The 21,240-nt window shown below is 34.5% G+C and overlaps 6 protein-coding genes across 7 annotated transcripts in view; 4 read left to right on the top strand and 2 right to left on the bottom strand.

Annotated features, from left to right (window-relative positions):
- Positions 1–21,240, top strand: part of Ns4 (Nucleostemin 4) — a 139,353-nt gene that overhangs the window by 38,815 nt on the left and 79,298 nt on the right. The window lies entirely within an intron of this gene.
- Positions 2,031–3,390, bottom strand: Fis1 (Mitochondrial fission 1 protein). 2 transcript variants are annotated; one of them, XR_016196380.1, is made up of 6 exons: positions 3,213–3,390; positions 3,089–3,156; positions 2,974–3,022; positions 2,683–2,850; positions 2,396–2,608; positions 2,031–2,321 (listed from the first exon to the last, which is right to left on the bottom strand). XR_016196380.1 is itself a non-coding variant. In XM_018099057.3 (6 exons), exons 1-6 carry the CDS (start codon positions 3,255–3,257, stop codon positions 2,300–2,302), a joined length of 465 nt encoding a protein of 154 aa, XP_017954546.1. In that variant the 5' UTR covers positions 3,258–3,390; the 3' UTR covers positions 2,031–2,299. The 2 variants fall into 2 exon arrangements, 1 of the variants encoding a protein (XP_017954546.1); XM_018099057.3 differs by having other exon boundaries at positions 2,496–2,608.
- On the top strand, positions 3,715–8,684 carry IntS3 (integrator complex subunit 3). Its single transcript, XM_030389249.2, has 11 exons — positions 3,715–4,042; positions 4,115–4,725; positions 4,891–5,524; positions 5,591–5,780; positions 5,847–6,055; positions 6,130–6,948; positions 7,608–7,765; positions 7,821–7,965; positions 8,037–8,162; positions 8,271–8,459; positions 8,522–8,684. Exons 1-11 carry the CDS (start codon positions 3,956–3,958, stop codon positions 8,591–8,593), a joined length of 3,240 nt encoding a protein of 1,079 aa, XP_030245109.1. The 5' UTR covers positions 3,715–3,955; the 3' UTR covers positions 8,594–8,684.
- Positions 10,195–16,052, top strand: LOC115564672 (uncharacterized). Its single transcript, XM_030389251.2, has 7 exons — positions 10,195–10,805; positions 12,656–12,698; positions 12,768–13,967; positions 14,029–14,573; positions 14,964–15,398; positions 15,466–15,632; positions 15,718–16,052. Exons 3-7 carry the CDS (start codon positions 12,779–12,781, stop codon positions 15,980–15,982), a joined length of 2,601 nt encoding a protein of 866 aa, XP_030245111.2. The 5' UTR covers positions 10,195–10,805; positions 12,656–12,698; positions 12,768–12,778; the 3' UTR covers positions 15,983–16,052.
- LOC108657671 (uncharacterized) lies at positions 17,120–18,125 on the top strand. Its single transcript, XM_018110326.3, has 2 exons — positions 17,120–17,254; positions 17,313–18,125. Exons 1-2 carry the CDS (start codon positions 17,210–17,212, stop codon positions 17,814–17,816), a joined length of 549 nt encoding a protein of 182 aa, XP_017965815.2. The 5' UTR covers positions 17,120–17,209; the 3' UTR covers positions 17,817–18,125.
- Positions 18,186–20,824, bottom strand: LOC115564671 (TBC1 domain family member 20). Its single transcript, XM_030389248.2, has 4 exons — positions 20,591–20,824; positions 19,693–20,477; positions 18,791–18,900; positions 18,186–18,728 (listed from the first exon to the last, which is right to left on the bottom strand). Exons 1-4 carry the CDS (start codon positions 20,643–20,645, stop codon positions 18,527–18,529), a joined length of 1,152 nt encoding a protein of 383 aa, XP_030245108.1. The 5' UTR covers positions 20,646–20,824; the 3' UTR covers positions 18,186–18,526.

The following is a 21,240-nucleotide window of genomic DNA, read 5'->3' on the forward strand; positions in this document are numbered from 1 at the left end:
TAATAAAATACTAGAGACATGTGCTTTGACAAATGCATACATATTCATGTTATAATCATAATCTGAAGTTTTCATAAAGATAGTCCACCAAGAAAAGTTATTAAACAATTAAATTTCCATAGTAATCCACATTGCAGCCAATGCATCTTTATGTGTACGCGTGTATGCCTGTGTATATGCGTGTGTCTGCGAATTATTATTGAAATATCAGTGCTTGTAGGGCTCAGGGGATCTCGTAGTCGAGCAGTCTCGACTAGAGCATTCTTAATTGTTCTTATTGAATTTTGTACAATTAGTGCCGAATAGGCCTTTTACTTTTCTAACTTTTCAGAGGACTACAGGTCAGGTGTTGTCTTGCGCAAAATTTTACCAAAAATGCTTTACACAATAAACTTTTACTTGTATCTTCATTTCAATAGTGCGTTTATATTCTATTTTTGCTGCTAATGATAAAATAAAAGAAGTTAGAACATTGCAGTCGGGCAATTTAGTAGCAAACGGTAACCTAGATGCAAAATTTGGATGATTACGCTCGAAAAATGAAAAAATTACAGGGTATATTTTGATATTTTAGAAATCGATAGAGGAGGTTACTAGTAACTTTACTATCTAAATTTGAAGTTTTAAAAATGCATTTTACGATTTTCCACGTCCCTAGTGGGCGGATTGGGAAAATTTTAACACTTTATAGATCGAAAGTATACACGATTTTCAAGTCTATAGCTTCAATAGAGCGAAAAAAATTGCGTTCACACGGACAGAAGAGACGGACATTGCTCAAGCCCAATATACTCATTTCACTTTCGTGAATTAGTATAATTAAGAGCTATGTATTAAAAATGTAAATTTGTCAAGATGCATGCATTTAGTCATGCATTATTATTATTTGAACGAATTTTCGAATAGCAACGTCCTTAATCTTGGGCTGATGAGGCATCGTGCTTGCCAAGAAATCTTTTGGCAATCATCATGATGATAGTGCGGAACTGAAATCGGCACCAAATCTTGTGGCAGGACTTAATTGAATGCATGAGCTGTCATCCGTCCTCGAATTCTGGGACAAGTAAAGCAGGAGCTAATGTCCAGGTGTCCCGACCTGACACGAAATTATCCCAGTTTTCTTCTGTTTGTAATTTTGACAAAATGCAACTCAATATGCAAACTTGAAGGATTATTCGAAGAAAGTGAAGAATATAGTTGAGAAAAGCAGTCTAGATATTAGAATAGTTGCTTGCAATAATCGTACACTCTTACTGTTACTCGCAAGAAATACATATGTACGTATGTAAGTTACTGGTGGAGAATGCTAAGAACATAACTATCGCTTAATGGACATGAGCTGTTGGAAGTTTTATAAAATATTAATAGATGAAATAAATGTTAGTGTGTTGGAAAAAATGGGCTGTGAGAAGAAGTAGAAGTCAATCATGAATGTAATAATAATGAAATACAAGAATAAATATATGTATGTATGCATGTACTTCTAGAGAAAAAGTCCCGATGTAATTTAAAGATGCGAAATATGAAGAAAGTAAAGTAAAAGTGGAATTTTGGTTATATTATTGTTTATAGTAGTCCCGGAATAGTCTCAGGTCCATTTGAAACCTCTAAGCTAATTTGATGGCATACACAATTTGCTAAATAAGAAATTTGAAATCGCTTGCGCTGAATTGATATTACGAATGTGTTAGGTTGTAGCTAGAGAGGCTTACCAATTCTCCCATTGCATTGCAATTACGAATTCGGCCACGCTGGAATTCATGTTTTCAAATTGTGCTCTGGATATAAATAAAAATATGTCTACTAGTACAATACCTCAAGCATAATTCAGTTATACTGTGAAGCCATCCTAATATATTTTCGAGCGATCATCAAAATGTCACCTTCTTAAATACCGATCGGCTGCACTATTTTATTACCAAAACAATACGCTATGCTGCCGAGCTGTTCCCTCTTAATTATGATTGAGTTTGGAGTTCCATTTAAAGTTTGATTACCCTTCAGTAGAAGGTAATAATTGGAAACCAAAATATTAGTTTGATGATTTATTTCACTAACATTTTTGGTAAACAGAGCTTATTAGTTTAATATATGATAAATTGTTAATAACAATTACTTAGCTAAAAGTATAACTGACAATAAAAAAGCAATTATTATTAAATAGGGCATTAAAGAGAAATAGAATGAAGTTGAATAATTGGCGCTATGTGTTTGAGCCACGTCCTGACTATGATAGTACATAGATGTATACATTTTGGGAAGGAATCGGATTCCGTAAGAGCTTTATCACATGTTTACACTATTTATCGCGTTTTTGCTTACTATAAAAGAATATAAGAGAAATATTTTAACGACAGTTAATACATTTAATTTAATATATGTATGAAGTATTTACATCTAAATCTGTTTATAAATTATGATCATTGCTTTGTGATAATTAGGTCTTTGGAAATAAATGGGATGCGGAATAGTCGGGATTAAAAATTATAGTTTACTTTCTAGCCATCGCAATTCCTAGGCCCAAAATTCCACCAAGCACTAGGGCTGCTCCTCCAGCTACAGCAATGCCCTTTGCAACCTCCTTATCGCTTTGTTTTTTAATGTATTCCTATAACAAAACAAAATTTACAAAATTTCACGTAATTGAATTTGTAAGCCAGACTGTTTTGATAATAAACTTACCTCTAATGACCGCACTTGATCATTAGATTCAATATCAAGAAATGCTCTACAGTACTTTAGGCCTTCTGTATAATTTTTTATTCGTGCGTTTCCAAAGGCAAGATAATATATATAATCACGTCGTCCGTCTGGATGTAAACGACAAAGATCCTCCAAAATCATAATACCCTGATTCACATAGTAAAATTGTAAAGGCGTAGTAAATACATGTGTGCATAACTGATATACATGCATACATACACATGCACAAACATTTATTGTTCAATTGTTCAATATAAATTACTGACTCACCTTTCGAATGTCATTGGTATAACGACTCCGGACCAAGCAGAAAGCGTATCTGCAAAGTTAGATAGTTTTATATTTATATATACATTTGTATAGAGATCAAAATTCAGCTACGTACTCAAACTTTGTTTCTGTTGAGACTTCCCCATCGAGCTCAAACTCATGAAGGTACTTCCTCTCGAATCTCTGCAAAATAAAATACTTTACGAATATTCAAAACTTGTATATTCATATTTATGTACCTCTAAATCCTCCTGGGGCACCACTTCGTTTAGCAACTCCTCCATTGTCCGATTATTTCACAATATGTTGTTACTATTTTTTATTATTATTTTTTATATATATGCGAATGCAAACAAGAAAAAATGTGTATGACGATTGTAGCTAGTGACTTACAATTGAACGATAACCGATATATGGTAATTTTGATATTATTTGTTACCAGTACATTTAGGAAGAGTATATATTAATTTTGATAATAATAGGAAAAGTTTTTATTTTAAGCTATATATCTGTTTAGCCTCTCCAGGATTTAGAATTTATATATAAAACCGAAAGTAGCTTAAGCTATTGTTTATCATACCAAATCTAAACCTGATTAAAATAAATAATAAAACTCATAAATGTAATAAACGTCTTGTATATAATATATATTTTAAAAGACTGCAAAAAAACGTTCATATTGTATCTAAGAATTCAATTAAAACTATGTACATATGTATATAGATCGGTGGCTCGTGTTTGCTACTATCTGGCAACTTTAATGGATGGCATCCCTGTTTTAGGCAACCATATTTTTTCTGTCTACAAACCAAAACAGAAATACCAACATACATAGTAATGGTTTAGTAAATGAAGTTTTATGAATTCAGTTTTCCAATATTTCAGTTGTTTTTGTGTGTAATTATGAAATAAAATTATAACTGAAATCATATCAGCTGTTAAGGAACAATACTTAACCAAAGTATAGACACCACGCTTTCAAATGGAGCAACAGCAACAAAAAAGCGCAGTTCACGTCTCTAAGTTGTTTGTCTGCACGGCTGTTGACTGTAAAGATGAAATCGAAGAGGTAAATTCGCATATAACATTTTTGATATAAGTGTGGGCACTTACATAGATGTTTTCTTTAATACGTATACAGAAATTCGAACGATCTTACGCTAGCCTGCAGCAACAAATTGCAGGCCTCAGTGATAAGGAAATGCATGATATGCTCACACAGTTTGTCTGCAAAGAGAAACAGCATGAGGAGATTTCTATTGGCTTTCTATACATCATATTAACTGATCCCGCAATGGCTCCGAAAACATATCGGGACATAACACTTGTGTCTAGGGATGGAATGAACGTAATTGTGGCAAATCTTACTCTTTTAGTGGCCGAAAAGTACGCAAAGTTAACGGAGACAGCCAGGAGACAATTGATCTGGGTATTACGTGAATTTGTGAAGCACCAGGTTCTTAGCGTCGAGAATGTTATTTGGAATTGTTTGCGTCAAGCGGGAGGTGGAGATGTGTCCCATAAAAATCTCTTCCTCGTTGAGAGTCTTTTGGATATATTCATCGAGTACAGGGCGTGGCTGGAAACCAATCCTTTCCTTGTACAGTCATCAGTTTACAGTTTTGTGCGCCTTATAGAAGACCATGCTAATCCAGCCCTGATATCATTACGTCAAAAGGAAGTTAAATTCACAATTTCTTTGATTCGGGATCGCTTTCATGACATTATACCGTTGGGAAGAGATTTTGTACGGTAAGACTAAGATGTATACATATAATAAATGATGCATGTATGTAATGCTGCATATTCACAGATATTGTCGAATTCTAAAAACTGATTTTTGACGAATATTGAGCGCCGAAACAAAATATATTTTTTTATTAACGAAAATTTAACTTAATTTTTATTTTCGCGCAGGTTATTACAAAATGTTGCACGCATTCCGGAATTCGAACAATTATGGCGAGATATATTATACAATCCAAAAAGCTTGCATCCGACATTTAACGGAATTTGGCATTTATTACAAATACGTACTAGTCGGAGATTTTTACAATGTCGGTTACTTCCAGAAATGGAGCGAAAACTTCATTTTTTAGCATCTTCAGTAAAGTTTGGAAATCAGAAACGCTATCAGGATTGGTTTCAGGACAAATATTTTTCAACACCCGAATCGCACAGTTTGAGATCAGATTTAATTCGCTTCATCATAAACGTAATTCACCCCACAAACGACATGCTGTGTTCCGATATTATCCCGCGTTGGGCCATAATTGGCTGGCTTATCTCATCGTGTACGAATCCAATTGCATCGGCTAATGCCAAACTGTCACTTTTCTATGATTGGCTATTTTTCGATCCGGCCAAAGACAACATCATGAATATCGAGCCCGGCATCTTGGTAATGTATCACTCCATTCGGAATCATCCCTTTGTAAGCAGTACATTGCTCGACTTCTTGTGCCGCATTACAAAGAACTTTTATATAAAGAACGAGGATAAAATAAGATTAGGGGTATATAATTCATTAAAGTTGATACTCGATAAACAGGTAATTAATGATTGCTTATTATCAATGAACAATCACTGAAAATTTGAATTAAAATTCCGATCATAGGTCATTCCAAACTTGCATCCGCTATTTGAATCGCCGAAACTGGACAGAGAATTGCGTAATCTAATCCGTGAGAATTTTAGAGAATTTGTGTCCCCCGTTTCAAATATGCCGCCGACTATGTATCCAGCAACACATTCTATTCAGGCGCCCATCTTTAAAAAAGAAGCGGATCAGCGGATAATGCAAAGTGGTAACCGTCTAAGAGTAGTGAATTAAATATTAATCTTATAATACTTTTCGTATACTATATTTACAGAGAACTTCGATGTTGGTGCAGGAGTATTTGCTGCAAATAGTAGCACCATTTCGCTAGTGGATGATGATAGCAAAATTGCTACCATGCCAATTGACAGTTTAGAGCGCGAAAATGAAGCTGTATTTAGTGATGAAGATAGCGAAAACCTTGGTAGATGTACCAAGAATGAAGAGAACACTGACGACGACGATGACTTACCACTGTCAAAAGTTAGTATCGCAAAAGTTAGTATCATTGATGTTGTATCAAAATCATTAAAAACGCTTAAATTTTATTATTTAAGGTTCGTCTTAAAGAGAAACCAGTACCCGAAAAAGTTGAGTTGCCTGAGGCAATAGCCGAATCGTTTGAGATATTTCTTACGAAACGCAACTCTTTCACATGGGAGGCATTTTTGAAAGATTTTCGTACCTTACCTGCCTCGACTTTAGATGAAACACAACTCAATTATGTGATCTCAAATACGATTCTCATTCTCCGGGAAACATTGCCACAGCAAAATGTGTTTTCAGAGAGTAAAACTGAAGAGAAGTGTTTGGCTAAGAGCATAAGCTATCCGCTATATGGCTTATTTCGGTTTCTGTATGAGAATGAAGATAAGAGTAAAAAACCCTTTCAGAGTCTATTATCTGAAATATGTGAGCGTTTGAGTGAAACGGGATATCTGCTTCTATACTTTATGAAGATTCACTGCAAATTGCAGACACGAAAAAATGCACAGCAATCGTATCAGTTTAAGACGACAGTATATCGGCAAATATGCGAGGCGACGGACGAAAAGATTGCCAGTTGTCTGGTCCGAGACCTTGATCTCCTTGAGAAGGAAAACACCACAATATATTTGTGGCTACTGCCCGACATTTACAGAGAGTTTAAAACTATAGCCATTAATAACACTGACCTTTTACGTATCACTCTTCGCTGCGTTGACGCTAAAAACGTACGCGATATAATGTACTCTATTGCTCAGGGCAAAATGACAATATTTAAGCAAGATGGCTTGATTGAATGTATACGTGAAAGCCTGGAATATGAAACGTACGAACAGTTTTGTTTATGGCAGCTTATACAGGCGCATGATGTACCGCTAAAATGTATACAGGTAAGTCAACTAAAAATTAAATATTATAAATGATGACAGATATTCCTCGAGTAGCTCGTATACGTTCTGTAAAAAATTTATATTCAGGGCATCGAGGTCAGTCGTTTTAGCCCAGTCCACATGTCAGTTCGTCTGTCCATATTTTTATACCCTGAACCCATTGAAAACGGAATAAAATAATAGAGACTTGTGCTTTGACAAATGCATACATATTCATGTTATAATCATAATCTGAAATTTTCATGAAAATAGTCCATCGACAAGAAAAGTTATTACACAATTATATTTCCAAAGTAAGTCCACACTGCAGTTAATGCGTGCGTGCGTATGCCAGTGTATGTGCGTGTGTGTGTATCCATGGGCGAATAATTATTGAAATATCAGTTGCTCGAAAAGTCCAGAGTACAAACAAAAGACATTTGTATTTTAACACTAGTATCACTGTTTGGAAGTTTTAGAACGAAAGCCCATCTATAATGTTGTGAATCATTTAAGTTCGCATGGTAAGCGCACTACAGAAAGCCATGCGCATGCTCATGCGTGTGTAATTTATACATGTATACAAAAGTATATTTCTTATGTATGAACATCCGACATGCGTATCATGTCCTATATTCAATTTGAACTTGGAAATATAAATTTGTCTTCTTTTCCGACAGGACATACTTCCGGAACTAGAAGCTGCAAATCATCCGGAAGCGTTAAGTCATTTGCTGTTGCTATTAAAGAACGAAGAGCCCACAAATGAAATAATCAGGCTATTGCTTAGTAGGGAAGCGAAGTCTAGAGGAGATCCATTTGTCACATCGGCTCTTAGGTATTTATTAAGTAGATTTCGGAGATATGTTATTAAATTGAATTTCTTCGAACAGATTTTGGTGTCAGCGATGCGAAGAAAAACTCTCTGAAATTATAGCATCTCTTCTCACCTCAAAATATCCTAGTTCATCACCCAACAAGCGAAAGCGGCCATCTAAAGGTAGTTCCGCTGCAAGCAGTACTCCATCTGCTGACCACGTGAGTTTAAATTTAATAAATTTTATGTTTAAAAAAATGTTTTATTATTTTTTTCTCTATTTCATACAAAGGTATTAAACCATTTAGAGCATTACAGAAGAAGTTGTAGACATGGTACTGGCACAGGATTATATGTCCACGATATGATGCAGCGGGCTCTTCAATCAGCGTACACACATAGCAATGAAAGCACAAAGGTGATATAAAAAAAAAAAACCAAGCCACTTGAAAAAAAGAAAAAGAAAAAAAAAAAATATATATATATATATATATATATATATCTTTACCTTTATCTTTCTGAGTAGAAACAGTTCAGTGATCTTTTCGCATTGGCAGCGGAAGATGAGACAACAGCCGTTGGCAGACGTGGTGGCAGTGGACGGGGCCGCAAGCAGCCCGTTGGTAAAAAAGACTCAAATAACCATAGCGTCGGGAGTAAAAAGAATTCAGATGTCGTGAAAGCTATATACTCCTCTGATGAGTCATCTAGTGAAGTAAGTAAAGAACTTAATTTAGCTAATTTTCAGTTATCTATAAACATATTTGAGTATTTCAGGAGGATTGGTCAAAACATAAAATTTTGCAAGCAGCGAAGAAAAGAAAAAAAGCTTTGAATGATTCCGACTGACAGTGTCAACGTCAATTGCAGTCCTCAGTCTTAATCGGTTCCTTTGATGATGAAAATTACACAAAAAATAAATATGAGTTTTTGAACGAAATTACTTAAGTTTAAAATGGTTTAAGATTTTATCAATTTATAATTAGTAAAATCAATTGTAGAATTTTTTTAATGTTGAAATTGTAACGTTATATTTTTTATTTTTAATAAAAATTAAAAAAAAAAAAATTATTCAACAACCATACATAGATATGTATACTATTATTTATATCAATATATAGAAAACAAAGTCGGGTTTGTTACAAGTCTTATGACTCGAGATCTGCTTGACCAATTTTTATGGACTTTTAAGAATATATCTTAAAAATACTGAAAAATGGACGAATACTTGAAAATGCGTTATATTCCCTAAAAGTCCTTTAATTTCGGATCTCTCTCTGCATGTAAAACAATTATTCATGCACATTTTATTAATACATGAACGTGATTAATAAATATACGTGTAATGGTAAGGCAAATAACGAGCAATCGAATACGATATTACCACTAACCAGAGAGCTCTCTGGTTAGCGCTCGTACTGCGTATGGTATACACGAATATACACACAAAATTTCAGCTCTCTAGCTCATATCTTCTGAGATCTCGGAGTTCATACGGACAGCCGGACGGACAGACGGACAGGGCTATATCGACTTAGCTCGTCGTGCTGATCAAGAATATATATACTTTGTGGGGTCTGCAATGATTCCTTCTGCCTGTTACATACTTTTTCACAAAAACATTATACCCTGATTTCCCTTTTTAAATGGATTCAGGGTATAAAAATTAATGAAGAACGTGATTGATGCCACCATTTTGAATGGTAAGTTTCAAGGTGAAATGTATTGTAGCCACGAATCCCTATGATCCCTACAGATGGGTCAGTTGAATTCAAACGCATTCAATCAATCAATAAGTCACAAGGCCAAACGTTGTCTGTATGTGGATGTGGAAATAGCCTTTCTAATCCAAATTCACATACTTCTGTTTTTTTTCACGGACAACTATATGTGCCATGTTGTCGTATCGGGAAACCATCCTGTTTGTTTGTGTTAGTTAAATGCACTGAGAGCTTAATTTGTATATTTTATACCCTGAACCCATTGATAATAAGAAATCAGGGTATAATGGTTTTGTTAAAATGGATTTGTATTTTAACAAAAATCGAAATTGTATAATTTGCATTATATCCTGATTTCCCATTTTCAATGGGTTCAGGGTATACAAATTTATGTATACCAATGCATTTATGTATATATATATACATAAATACATATGTATAGTTCCTTTTTTGACAGATACATGTACATGTACATATGAATGTTTCTGAATATTATTATAAACCAGCTGAGAACTTTGATCAATATGAGCGAAAAAGATCCGGTTACACACAAACTTGTACTTTTACAAATGTACATACATACATATATACATACTTTCTTACACACACGCATAACAAACAGCGATACATATGTATATATGTATGCATGTACATACATATGTATGTATGTTGGGACTCGGCTTTGCTGGCGGCAGCACGAAAAGAAGCTTTTGACTCTCTTCTCTTACAATGACAATGGAAGCAAAGGTTCAAATTGCTGAGATCAATGTTGTGAAAGCGGTTGCGCGCATTGCAGTGTTTCTGTCTTGTCTACGTTGTCTGCGCAAAAAAAGAAAACACCGACTAATACTTTGAGAAATTAGAATAAATAAAAAAATACTAAAATATAAGCCCATACATTGTCACACATAATCAGTCAAAATAATTTCATTTTGTTGCTTCTACATACATATGTATGTACGTACATAGGACTGCATGACTGCTGTCGTGTTTACAATAGCGAAAGCAAATGGAGTGGCCCCTACGAATAACAGAGAAATGTTAACGTTTCTGTAAAAAGAAAGTTCACTATTAATACAATACTAAGAAAACTTCGTACATAGTTAATAAAGTTTGTGAAAAAGTTGTAATGCAAGTGTATAAGTTTCATTCAAATTGAACCTGATGTGCAGACATGAACCGACGCTTTTTCGTTTAACTCCTGCTTTTATAATTTTTTTATCTTACATACATACACTCATACATTCATGCATGTGCTCATTTATGTACATAAGTATGTATGTATGTACAACACACAAATGAATCTACGATCGTACGCTCTTTCTCTTGGCACAAATCAGGTAACCCAAAAAACAACAACAAAAAACCGAGCTAATTATACTCTAAACAAATTTACTTATGTATGTATTTCCTTTGACCTCAAAATTTTTTAAAATGCATAAAGTTAATTAATAAGTAAGAAAGCTCTAATCGAAAGTACTTCTTCGCGTCTTTCCGCATACAAAAGAAACACACACACATATACATAGTATGTATGTAATTAAATTTACATATAAGCACGCACCCATAAACACGCATGTGCTACGACTAGTTCAAAAAAAAGTTGGATTTTTTTCGGTGAGGTATCTAATCGATAACAAAATAACGGGAAATAAAAACCGAAGTGTGCGTGATATATACGGACCTATAATATTTCCAGTCTCTAGCTCTTATATCTTCTGAGATCGACTCGTTTAACACGGACAGGCAGAACATACATAGCTTAGGGTATAAAAACTCGAAAACTAAACGCAGCTTTATACAATGTGCAAAATTCCAGCTGTGACCAATATTTGTGTTCAGTTCTTCGTTCGCAACTCTACGATACTAGAGAGACCAAAAACATGTGCACTAATTTATGATATCATCAAATCAAAACTTTCATGAAAACTATCTTTTATCGATTGAGAGAATCATATAAAATATATTAGAGTAATATCGAAATGCTCATAGTATAGATTTCATTTGGTAAGACAAAGGTAGAGAATTAAAAACTTTGCTGTGATTCAGGTTCTACTGTAAATCATAATATCACAAATTCGATTCGTGTCCTTTGTATCTTTCTTTTTATACCCTGAACCCATGATGGTATAATGGGTTTGCTAAAAGGATGTATGTAACAGGTAGAAGGAGGCGTAGCAGACCCCACAAAGTATATATGTACATATTATTTTGATCAGACGACGAGCTGAGCGATTTAGTTCGTCTGTCCGTATTTTTGAACGCGTCGATCTATAAGATATAAGAGACTTGAAGTTTTTTTCCTGGGTCCGTGTATATCTCGCGCATTCGAGTCTTTTACCAAAAATTGATAATTGATTAATTGAATATCAATCGATTAAAAATTTCCTAATCCTTTATATGTAGAGTCTGCAAATTTGAAATGTGGACTCATATGGATACCCCCTCACCCTCACCTTTGTAAGAGCCGTACTTCAAATACTAGATACTTGTGCTTTGGTCATATCTCCACTTTAATGCTAATGTTTCATGAGCATATTTCATATACGAGAAAAGGCTTTAAGCAATTAAGTTCCCATAGTAAGTACACACTACAGCCAATGCGTGCTTATGCTTGTATCCCCTTGTTTTTCTGTGTGTGAGTCGGTATGTTACTTGTGTAAGCAGAAATATGCGAATAACTATTGTGAAATATCAATTCTTCGAAGGGTTTAGGGATTTCGTAGTCGAGCAATCTCGACTAGAGCTTTCTTACTTGTGTTTAAATATATTTGGCTCCAAATTCTAGTTTCTGTGATCGACCTCTGTAGATATATAGACTAACCGTATGGGATTAGAATAGAATTAGATAATATTTTCTATTTTCGTATATTTTTGACTTTGAATTGTTTTCTTTGAATGGATAATTCCTCTCCCTAAACTTTATATGTGTAAATGCACACTCCTGCTTCCTTGGCTTAGACGCCTCTTCTTAGCATCTCGTCTGCACTTATTTTAATTTTCGGTCCCTCATTCTCATATTCTTTCTCCTGTGCTCTTTTTGCCCCTACCACCGTTCCACCCTTCACCCCACTATTTTTTTAGTGCTGCAATTTTAAACATGATTTGAAATTGTAATATAATTAGTTAAAAATTTTTCTAAAAAATATCAATTTTTTTTCCTTTATATAACTGGATATCTGCACATCAGTACATCATACAAGTCAACGTTGGGTTCATATAATGTAAGCTTTGTAAGTATGACAAATGTTATTGATTGTCCTCTCAGGTATATAACTGAACTAAATGGCAATCATTAACAGATTCACTAAAAATGGGAAACTCTGGTAGTGCGCATCATATTAATATCGAAAGATCCGGCATCGATCGAAGTGCTCACTTCCAAACACGATTTCAACATCAAACTCAGCACTCACATCGTCAGTTTGAATGGAGTAGATCTGTGTTAAGGTCTATCCCTAGTAGCCCGCAGCGAAGCTTAACCACAGAATGGAGAAGATCATACCCATCTGCACTTTTAAAGAAAGAATCAGGCTCTCCAATGGAAAGCTCATTGAAAGTGCTGCCGGAGGTGGATAAGCGGCTACATCTACGAGCTACAACGAATGGTGCAATTTTAAATTCCGGTGGTACGATAAGTGGCCGAAAACAAAATGAAAACCAACTTCAAAATGTGTCCCATATACTTAGTCAACAATCCAAAACATTCGTGCTTGAAACTGTCCACGACAGTAGCTCTGGCTCAAATAAAAAAACTGATACAAGGCCAGAACTTACGCGATCGCAAACATTGCTTCATATAAAGGCGAAACAGAAAGACTCTGCGTCAAATATGAATGACTCAAATCTCTTCCGAATGCAGAGACACACATATTCGGAGCCGGAACTCATAAATAGCCTTAATCAACAAGCCGCAGTCACAACAAACATGCAAGAACAACCATTGAGAGCGAATAATCGGATGAAGTATTCGAAAAAGAGAAGAGCTCCTGAGGTACCCCAAGCAGTCACAGCAACAACACCACTTATAAAAAATAATACGGAGATTTTGCGAAATACGCCTAGTTCGAAATCCATGCATTACGCCAAAAATGCAGATCGTAAACTTAGTAAACAAATCCCGAGCTCAGTGCCGACACAAACTGAACCTCTAATAAATAGAGACCATGGGATTCGTAAAAGTGTTAATGAAACTAACTGCCAACGCAATTCTCATGAACGTCCCAAATTCGCCTTTCGACGAGAAAAGAGCTCGGATGCAATTTTGCTAAGAAGTCAAAGATTGATTCAGCCTGAAATAAAGGCGAATTCATTGATTAGCAAAGTAAATGATTATCAAAGGGATAAAAATCAGATTTTAGATAGTACATTTGAAAATGAGACTTCACCTCAAAAAGAAAATTTCGATAATGGAGTGGTTTCAGTTCAAGAAAATAAATGCCAACGAACATTTTATTTTGGTATGGAAACTGATGTTGTTGATATACACTCCATTGCTTTTGGTGAGCTTTTTAGTTTATTAAAATTAAAACATCTTTTGACTTCAATGAAAAACATTTTTAGCTAAGGAAAAACTGCCAAGTGACGAAGTTTCCAACTATGACACTCTTTATAAAGAAAATTCGTGTCGGGAAGAGAGTTTAAATGACAATGGACTTCTTGTGCGTATTCGGCCCACCTTGCCACGTCGACAGATGGATACACCTTCGTTTAGTCCAACTTTAGCCTGGCGATCCCTGATCGAACATCAAGAGCACATAGATAAGTCAAAAATATTAAATACTTTAAATAGTCCGAAGACGACAACCGGTGAGACGCCTATACAGTTTAATCGAACTTCACAAATGAAACAGCTTGCCAAGCCGAGCCACATACTTCAAAATTGGACACCTGAACAAGATCTTGTCGATGAGAATGATGATAAAATCAAAGGCCTTATTACGGGCGACGATTCAAGTTCGGATGATTATCGTTCTAAGTGTGAAGGCGATAGCTTGCTCTTCTATGGTGGCAAGGCGAAAAATGTAGGAAGTTCCATCCACACTTTTAGCCTATCGCTTCCAAGAGATACTCATACACAGCATTCCCGAAACATTGTCAATCTAGAAGTATGTATTAATAGCTTCTTTATCTGTTTGGCTTCTCTTTTATTACATTACATATATTATTTACATTATAAATTGATATACTTAGAAGTACGAAAAAGTTCTTCTTCATTGCATAACTTGTAATAGATCTTTTGTAGCTGCAATTACTAATTCATCAATTTATATAGGTAATGTGGACAACATAAAATTACATATGTATATCAAGAAACTCAACTCAACTTACGTATATCAACACACCAAGAAAGTACATAGAGAATTCAGAGCTATCGAGCATAATGAGCTTTGACTCGTTATTATATTATATTTATAAGATAGATTAATATATATAAAAGTATTAGCATAATAAATAACAATTACTTTATTACTTTTTATTTTTGCCTATATTCAAAGGTGTGCAACTACAAGAGCTTACAGAAATCGAGGCCAGAAAATGATTTAAATGGTGCTAGCGCTGGATCCTCTTCTTACCAAAGAACCTCGAGTTTGCATCAGCAGGAAAATATTGCTGTATCCAATTTGGAATGCTCTAATAATTGGATGCTTCATAAAAATGTCAGTGGTACCGAAAATTACACGAAGAGTTTGGATCATGGAAGCAAAAGGCAAAGACTTGTTCCATTGGAGGCACAATCAATAAAGTTTTTAACTGGTGGAAAGCACGTGATGTACCTGCCAGGTAGTAATGATCAAACAAATTCAATGAAAGTTTATAAAGCCGAACCGAAAGCCAATATCCAAGAGCCTAAATCAAACCGTTATTTCAAAAGCAGACAGCGACCTATGCCGCAAAGTTTACAAGATGAAACTCCCGTTTTTCCAATAATGGTATACATATTAAAATATTTGTAAAATATAATTTTTAAATCAAAATATTCCATTTTTTTAATTCAAGGCTATGAATGAAGAGGCCTTACCATTGGAAGATGATAAACCATTTCATCATCGTTTCTGGTTCAATAATCCCGTTCGTTTATTAGAGAAAAGATTAAATGCAGACAAATCTGGAAAGTCTTCAAAGCTGAAAGTATCATTAGATGGCCAAATTGAAGCATTAAAGAAGTAAGTGTTATAAGTGGTTATTTATACTTTTTAATAATTGTTATTTTTTTTTTTTTTTTTTTTTTTTTTTTTTTTTTTAAATTAGAGTTGAGGAAGACTTTCAACGGAATCGTGCTAACGAGAAGGAGAACATACAACATCAGCTGAGGCTTTATTTTGGCACAGATGATGATCAGTATCAGAGCTTACCGATTGCACCAGTGCTCGACAGATTTTCTAATATTAATCTTAACGATACAAGCAATAAATTATTTAGCCGTGATGATCCCGAAGGCTGCGTATCAATGGTACCTTTTACTGAGCACGAAAGTAATGATAAAAAAATTACAATTAGTTCAGCGAATATTTAACTTAGATGTCGAGAACCTGTAAATAACAATATAGAAATGTTGCAATAAAGTTGTCGTTAATATATTGGAAGCAATTATATTTTTTCTAAGTGGACCGAGCTATTGGAAACCAAATTCGTGTGCTGGTATGTTAGCCCACTGTTAGAATAATAAGAGAAACATAATAGATAATCAAATTTCTATATATGTATGTATGTATATTTTGTAATATATGTTTGTATGTGTATGTATATATAGCGACGGATATAACGACGTAAATCGTCGGTCGCTTGAGATTGATGTTGCTGTGTATAAAAGAGAATATTGGCACGAGCGTTGAGGCTGTGCGTACAATGACAAAGAAAAATTGATTTTGACAAACTCTAACAAAAATCACAGTGCAAGAGATAGCAATTTGCCTACTTGTGGCAAATCACACATTAATTGCTCCCATCAACAACCTGGGTATGCGCTGGCTCCTCTCATTCGTGAGGAACTTAAAAATAAATTTGGAAGCGTTAAGTTTTTTTATTTATTTATATTTATTTATTTATATATACAAATATTTTTTAAAAACCTGCCTTTTTTTATGTTTTAATATATATGCATATGGATATACAACATATAATTTATACGTTAATAGTGTTGAGGTATCGTTATTAAATACGTTTCTGTTGAGAGTGAGGTGATGATTGCAACGTTCCTTTTTCTCTTAAAAGTGGAGAAGTCTATAGTTGAAGAAATAAAAAAATTTTAAACAAATAATCATAAATGAATTTAATTAAGAAAATAGTGTCTTTGTGGTAAAATAAAAGCGAAAACTATCAAAATAAAAAGTTGCGCAACGAACCTTGCGACAAATTATAATTAAAATATAATGTTGCCTTCAAAGCAAAAGTAAATTTTCTGCAGGCTTCATATAGGCGGGAACTGGCAAAAATAATAAGAGGCGCAGTTGTTGCCATTAAGCTCGATTTTGTTTTCTTCCGGCATGTTCACAGTCCAAAATTTGTTATAAAATGATGTTTGCGATAGTTAATAGGAAAACTCGGCGTACATTTTCGTGTAACAAATTCATCTGTGTATACCCCCTACTATTATAATGTGGATAAGCCGCATCAATCTTATCGATAGCACGCTAAAGTGGAAACGTTCGAACACTTGGTGTATCGCTATAATTTGATAAACAATTAATACTGTACTGAGTAAGAAGCATTAGTGTCTTTGATATTACTTTCATTAATTAAAATGGAGTTATTAAAGAGTATTAATAATAAAGAAATTTTTATGGAGGTATACTTGCAGGCAGCTTCACACATGAAATAATAAAATACATTTCATTCTCTATTAGGTTCTCCATCTGTCTATTGAGTTCTTAATTGGAAACATCAACGAGCAACAGGCACTACGCTTTTCTCATAAATATGGATTTCAAAATCCTGACGACTTCTTACTGGCTACAAGAACGATCTCAAAATACTACCAACAATGTTATACAGATGGCGGCGAAATAGATATTTCTGAAAAGTTACCACACTTAAGTCCCGAATTCGGACCACTTGTACCATTGGTGCTCGCTGCGAGATTGGATGCAATTGAGCATGCTCTTGGGAGAAGTGAGTACCTGAAGAAGGATATCAAGTGCGTAGTATCTTTTTCCTGGGATACACGTTTAATATTGGGAGATAGCAGTTTCAGAAGCAATATTCGACAAGTATCTAGCATAAATGTACATTGCCAGTCACATTCAAAAAGAGAAAATATCTATTTTGAAATGGATTTAGGGAAGCTTTGCGCTATGATTGAGGTATTGGAGAAGTCACTTAAAAGAGACAAAGCACTTAAATATTGTTAGAAATTTTTATTCATTTGTAAATATAAACTCCAAACTAATATATTTATGTTAAATATAGACTAATTTTAGAGTCAAGAAAATCTGCTTTCCTATAATTTCGAATCTTTTCTTTTACTTAAATTTTGTCTGCAAGCGTTGGTCGACTTTTAGCCGGCGTAACGAAATAAGACCCATTTTAAATCAAAGGAACAGCCCCCATTGTTTAAGGACTATTATTAGTAATTCAATATTATGTAGATATTTTGTTGTTGGTATAGATTATTAAATATAATTTCACATATATTAAATAAAAATATATTTAGTAAATTACACCATGATTATTTCGGTTACATTCGCACATTGTAATAAATGAATAAAAGTCAAAATTAATGATAATTTACATGTTATTTTATTTATATTATTATAAGGTATGCATACATTTAATTTTGCTAGCTTCATAAACTCATTTACAAATATCTAAATTATATACAATAGTAATAAACATTTGGATTTGATTCACTAATTAAGATTATATGTAATTTTTTACAATGTTCAAATGTTTTTACTCTTTACTTTAATGGTGTACATACTTTGGGTGTGTATATTTTTACACTCATGCTCAGCTTAGCTAATAATTAATAAAGGCAAATTTTAACCATACAACCACACTTGGGCTGAACAGATGCCGAACGTATTACGAAAAATATCGTTGGGCTGAAATACTCACAAACTCAGCTTATACCCGCGGCCAAATACTGATTTTTGTAGTAATAAGCGCAAATTCCAACGACAATCGAAACGGCGGTTGTCATCATAACAGATTTTGGCGTTAGCACGCTTAAGAACCATTTACTTACATTATAATTAGACTTAGAAGAACAAGATCGTCGATAATTAATCCGCCGTTCTTCCTCAAGCTTGCGCTGTTCTTTCCTGTATGACAAGATGTTTAAGTTTTATTGCATTGGAAATCAATAAATCTGTAATGTACTTACTCCTTTTGAATGAGTTCTTCTACTTTCTTTTCGATTACAGTCAAACTATATTTGTCATATAATTTACTGGAGTTGACTAAAATGTCCTCAAACGGCAAATCATCTGGCAGCTGAAAGTAGACTTTATTTAGTAAAAGCAAGCACGTTGCAGTCAGGCGTTACCGACTGCTGAATACTCATTCACATCCCATCAGCAATTTAGTGGCTAAGTTTAGTTGTAATACTGTAGAAAATGTTTTTTCCCAATTTGCCACGTCTCTACTGGCTGTAGACACCTTACCTCACCTCACTTCACCTAACCTTATAACAAAATTTGAACGTTTACGTTCTAAAAATTCCCTAAAGGGGCTGAATAAATATTTTTGAGTCATCGATAGATGAGGTTACTAGTAACTTAATTATCCAAATTTGAAGCTTCTAGCTCTTATACTTTAGGAGATATGCTCTTTGCGATTCGCCACGCTCCCTGTGTGCAGACAAATATCCGGCAATTTGTTTGGTCTTGGGCGGTCAGCCCGAGTATATATACCAAATTCAAGGTCTTTACCATTATCATAATGTAGCAGAATTTAAAAAATCAATACGTCTTGTGATCCAATTGGCCATGCCCCTAGTGAGCGTAGACTTATTTTTACATCAGTCTTTATAGAGTCATAACATTAGCTTACGTGCAAAATTTCCGATTTGCCAACGCACCCAATGGGCGCTATATCCATAGCTTGTGATCATGGGTGGTCCACGTGGATGCACATTCAAAATTTTAGCTTTCTAGCTCTTTAGCTAATATGATTTCTGGACATTCACTCGCGAATGAGTATAAAAACATCCTGCAACAGAGATCCTTCGATTTTCGGTGACTGCACCGGGGGAGACACTTAAGAACGAATACATAAATTAATTACCTTTGATAAGAGACAATGCACTGATGCCATATCACAGTCCTCCTGAAGTATAACATTTGATCTATGCAATAGAATTGCGGCGGTAACAAAAATCGGGGTATACATCGGCGATGCAAGAAAATAATCGTATAATCGTACAACAGCCTTGTATGAATTTAAGCTGTGTCCGAACCAGGTCAGATACCAGGGTAAGGCAAACAAAGTGCCCACTGAAGACCGTTGTAGAAAGTGGAAAAGTTCTGGCTGCTCAAAGAGTACAATCGGCCAAATGAACATGAGACGGCGCTGCGTCGCCTCCATTGTTTCCTGCATGCATTCAGAGAAATGGGTTGTAGAGAGTTGTTCCATGATGGCGAATGCGACTTCCTCGCCAGCGACTAATAGAAATGTTACGGCGACATCGTGATATCCCTGATAATACCGTAAATTCGGATACTTTTTGATTACTCGCAGTATGAGCACTGTCAGCTGGTCCTGCAAGGCAATACGTTGCTCGTAAGGAATGCCTGGAGGAAATCTCTTTAATGAGCGATTCACATCTAGCAAAACTTGATGGAATTCCGGGTGGCTTTGCAACTCATCAAGAGTTGGCACACGTTCCAAATTTGTGACATCAACTCCTGCCAATTGCGGCCACAGAACTCGCCTTAGGTCATCGTTTACCAATCCGAAATCGCTAAGGGCCAACTCTTGCAATGCATTTAATGGAATCCTGCCGTCAGGGTTATCGACAATTAATTTTTCAATTTCGATTCGCTTCTTCCGCTCACCATCGCTCTCTGGACCTACAATATATATATATATAATATTTATATATATGCATATATATATATATATATATATATATATATATATATATATACAACTTAATTGAAATTGGTTTATCTGACATACATACATATTTCAAAGCTAAGTGGGGGAAGATCGATTTTATTTTCGTCAACATCACTCATTATTGACAAAAATTATAGTGTTACCGTATCGTAATAGAGCAGAATTAATTATGTTATTTTGACATTAATATTCAAAGAATATAAACTTTTATTAACTTATTTGTGAACATTATTTTTATCGGCTTTCATTAAGAAGTTTAGAAATGTACATTTATTGTTATCGATAGGTTAATGACGATAGGGAAGTCGAGTACTCGGGTTTCTTGCATTTTCATTGCATGCATTTGCATTAGATTTTAAATAATCGAAGTTTTTTTTGTATCTACATATAATAAATTAGGGAATGCAAAAATTATATTATTTATGAAATTTGTAATCTCTTTAAGCTAGAATAATATATAATTATTATAAAATATATAATTTAAGATACATATTTTGTAAAGAAACTATATGTTAACTAAAATATAAACTTATTATACCCTGAACCCATTGAAAATGGGATATCAGGGTATAATGGTTTTGTTGAAAGTTTGTAACAGGCAGAAGGAGGCGTGGCAGACCCCACAAAGTATATATATATATATAAGTATTTATATATTTTGATTAGGGCAACGAGCTGAGTCGATTTGGCCCTGTCCGTTTGACTGTTCGTCCG

The sequence above is a fragment of the Drosophila navojoa genome, chromosome 3 (genome assembly GCF_054131105.1).
Source record: "Drosophila navojoa isolate 15081-1374.11 chromosome 3, UAZ_NAV_1.0, whole genome shotgun sequence".
Taxonomy (NCBI): Eukaryota; Metazoa; Arthropoda; class Insecta; order Diptera; family Drosophilidae; genus Drosophila; species Drosophila navojoa.

What these genes read in the sequence shown, in the direction of transcription:
- LOC108657671 (XM_018110326.3), top strand. Translation starts at nt 17,210, where the DNA reads ATGGAGTTATTAAAGAGTATTAATAATAAAGAAATTTTTATGGAG. An exon ending in ATAAAGAAATTTTTATGGAG is followed by an intron (nt 17,255 to 17,312) that starts GTATACTTGCAG and finishes ATTCTCTATTAG; the next exon opens with GTTCTCCATCTGTCTATTGA.
- LOC115564672 (XM_030389251.2), top strand. Translation starts at nt 12,779, where the DNA reads ATGGGAAACTCTGGTAGTGCGCATCATATTAATATCGAAAGATCCGGC. An exon ending in GAAACATTGTCAATCTAGAA is followed by an intron (nt 14,574 to 14,963) that starts GTATGTATTAAT and finishes CTATATTCAAAG; the next exon opens with GTGTGCAACTACAAGAGCTT. An exon ending in CTCCCGTTTTTCCAATAATG is followed by an intron (nt 15,399 to 15,465) that starts GTATACATATTA and finishes TTTTAATTCAAG; the next exon opens with GCTATGAATGAAGAGGCCTT.
- LOC115564671 (XM_030389248.2), bottom strand. Translation starts at nt 20,645, where the DNA reads ATGAGTGATGTTGACGAAAATAAAATCGATCTTCCCCCACTTAGCTTT. An exon ending in CCCACTTAGCTTTGAAATAT is followed by an intron (nt 20,478 to 20,590) that starts GTATGTATGTCA and finishes TATATATTGTAG; the next exon opens with GTCCAGAGAGCGATGGTGAG. An exon ending in GAAGAACTCATTCAAAAGGA is followed by an intron (nt 18,729 to 18,790) that starts GTAAGTACATTA and finishes CTTGTCATACAG; the next exon opens with GAAAGAACAGCGCAAGCTTG.
- Fis1 (XM_018099057.3), bottom strand. Translation starts at nt 3,257, where the DNA reads ATGGAGGAGTTGCTAAACGAAGTGGTGCCCCAGGAGGATTTAGAG. An exon ending in TGCCCCAGGAGGATTTAGAG is followed by an intron (nt 3,157 to 3,212) that starts GTACATAAATAT and finishes TTTATTTTGCAG; the next exon opens with AGATTCGAGAGGAAGTACCT. An exon ending in GGAATTGCGATGGCTAGAAA is followed by an intron (nt 2,322 to 2,495) that starts GTAAACTATAAT and finishes ATTCTTTTATAG; the next exon opens with TAAGCAAAAACGCGATAAAT.
- IntS3 (XM_030389249.2), top strand. Translation starts at nt 3,956, where the DNA reads ATGGAGCAACAGCAACAAAAAAGCGCAGTTCACGTCTCTAAGTTGTTT. An exon ending in TACCGCTAAAATGTATACAG is followed by an intron (nt 6,949 to 7,607) that starts GTAAGTCAACTA and finishes CTTTTCCGACAG; the next exon opens with GACATACTTCCGGAACTAGA. An exon ending in CTGATGAGTCATCTAGTGAA is followed by an intron (nt 8,460 to 8,521) that starts GTAAGTAAAGAA and finishes TGAGTATTTCAG; the next exon opens with GAGGATTGGTCAAAACATAA.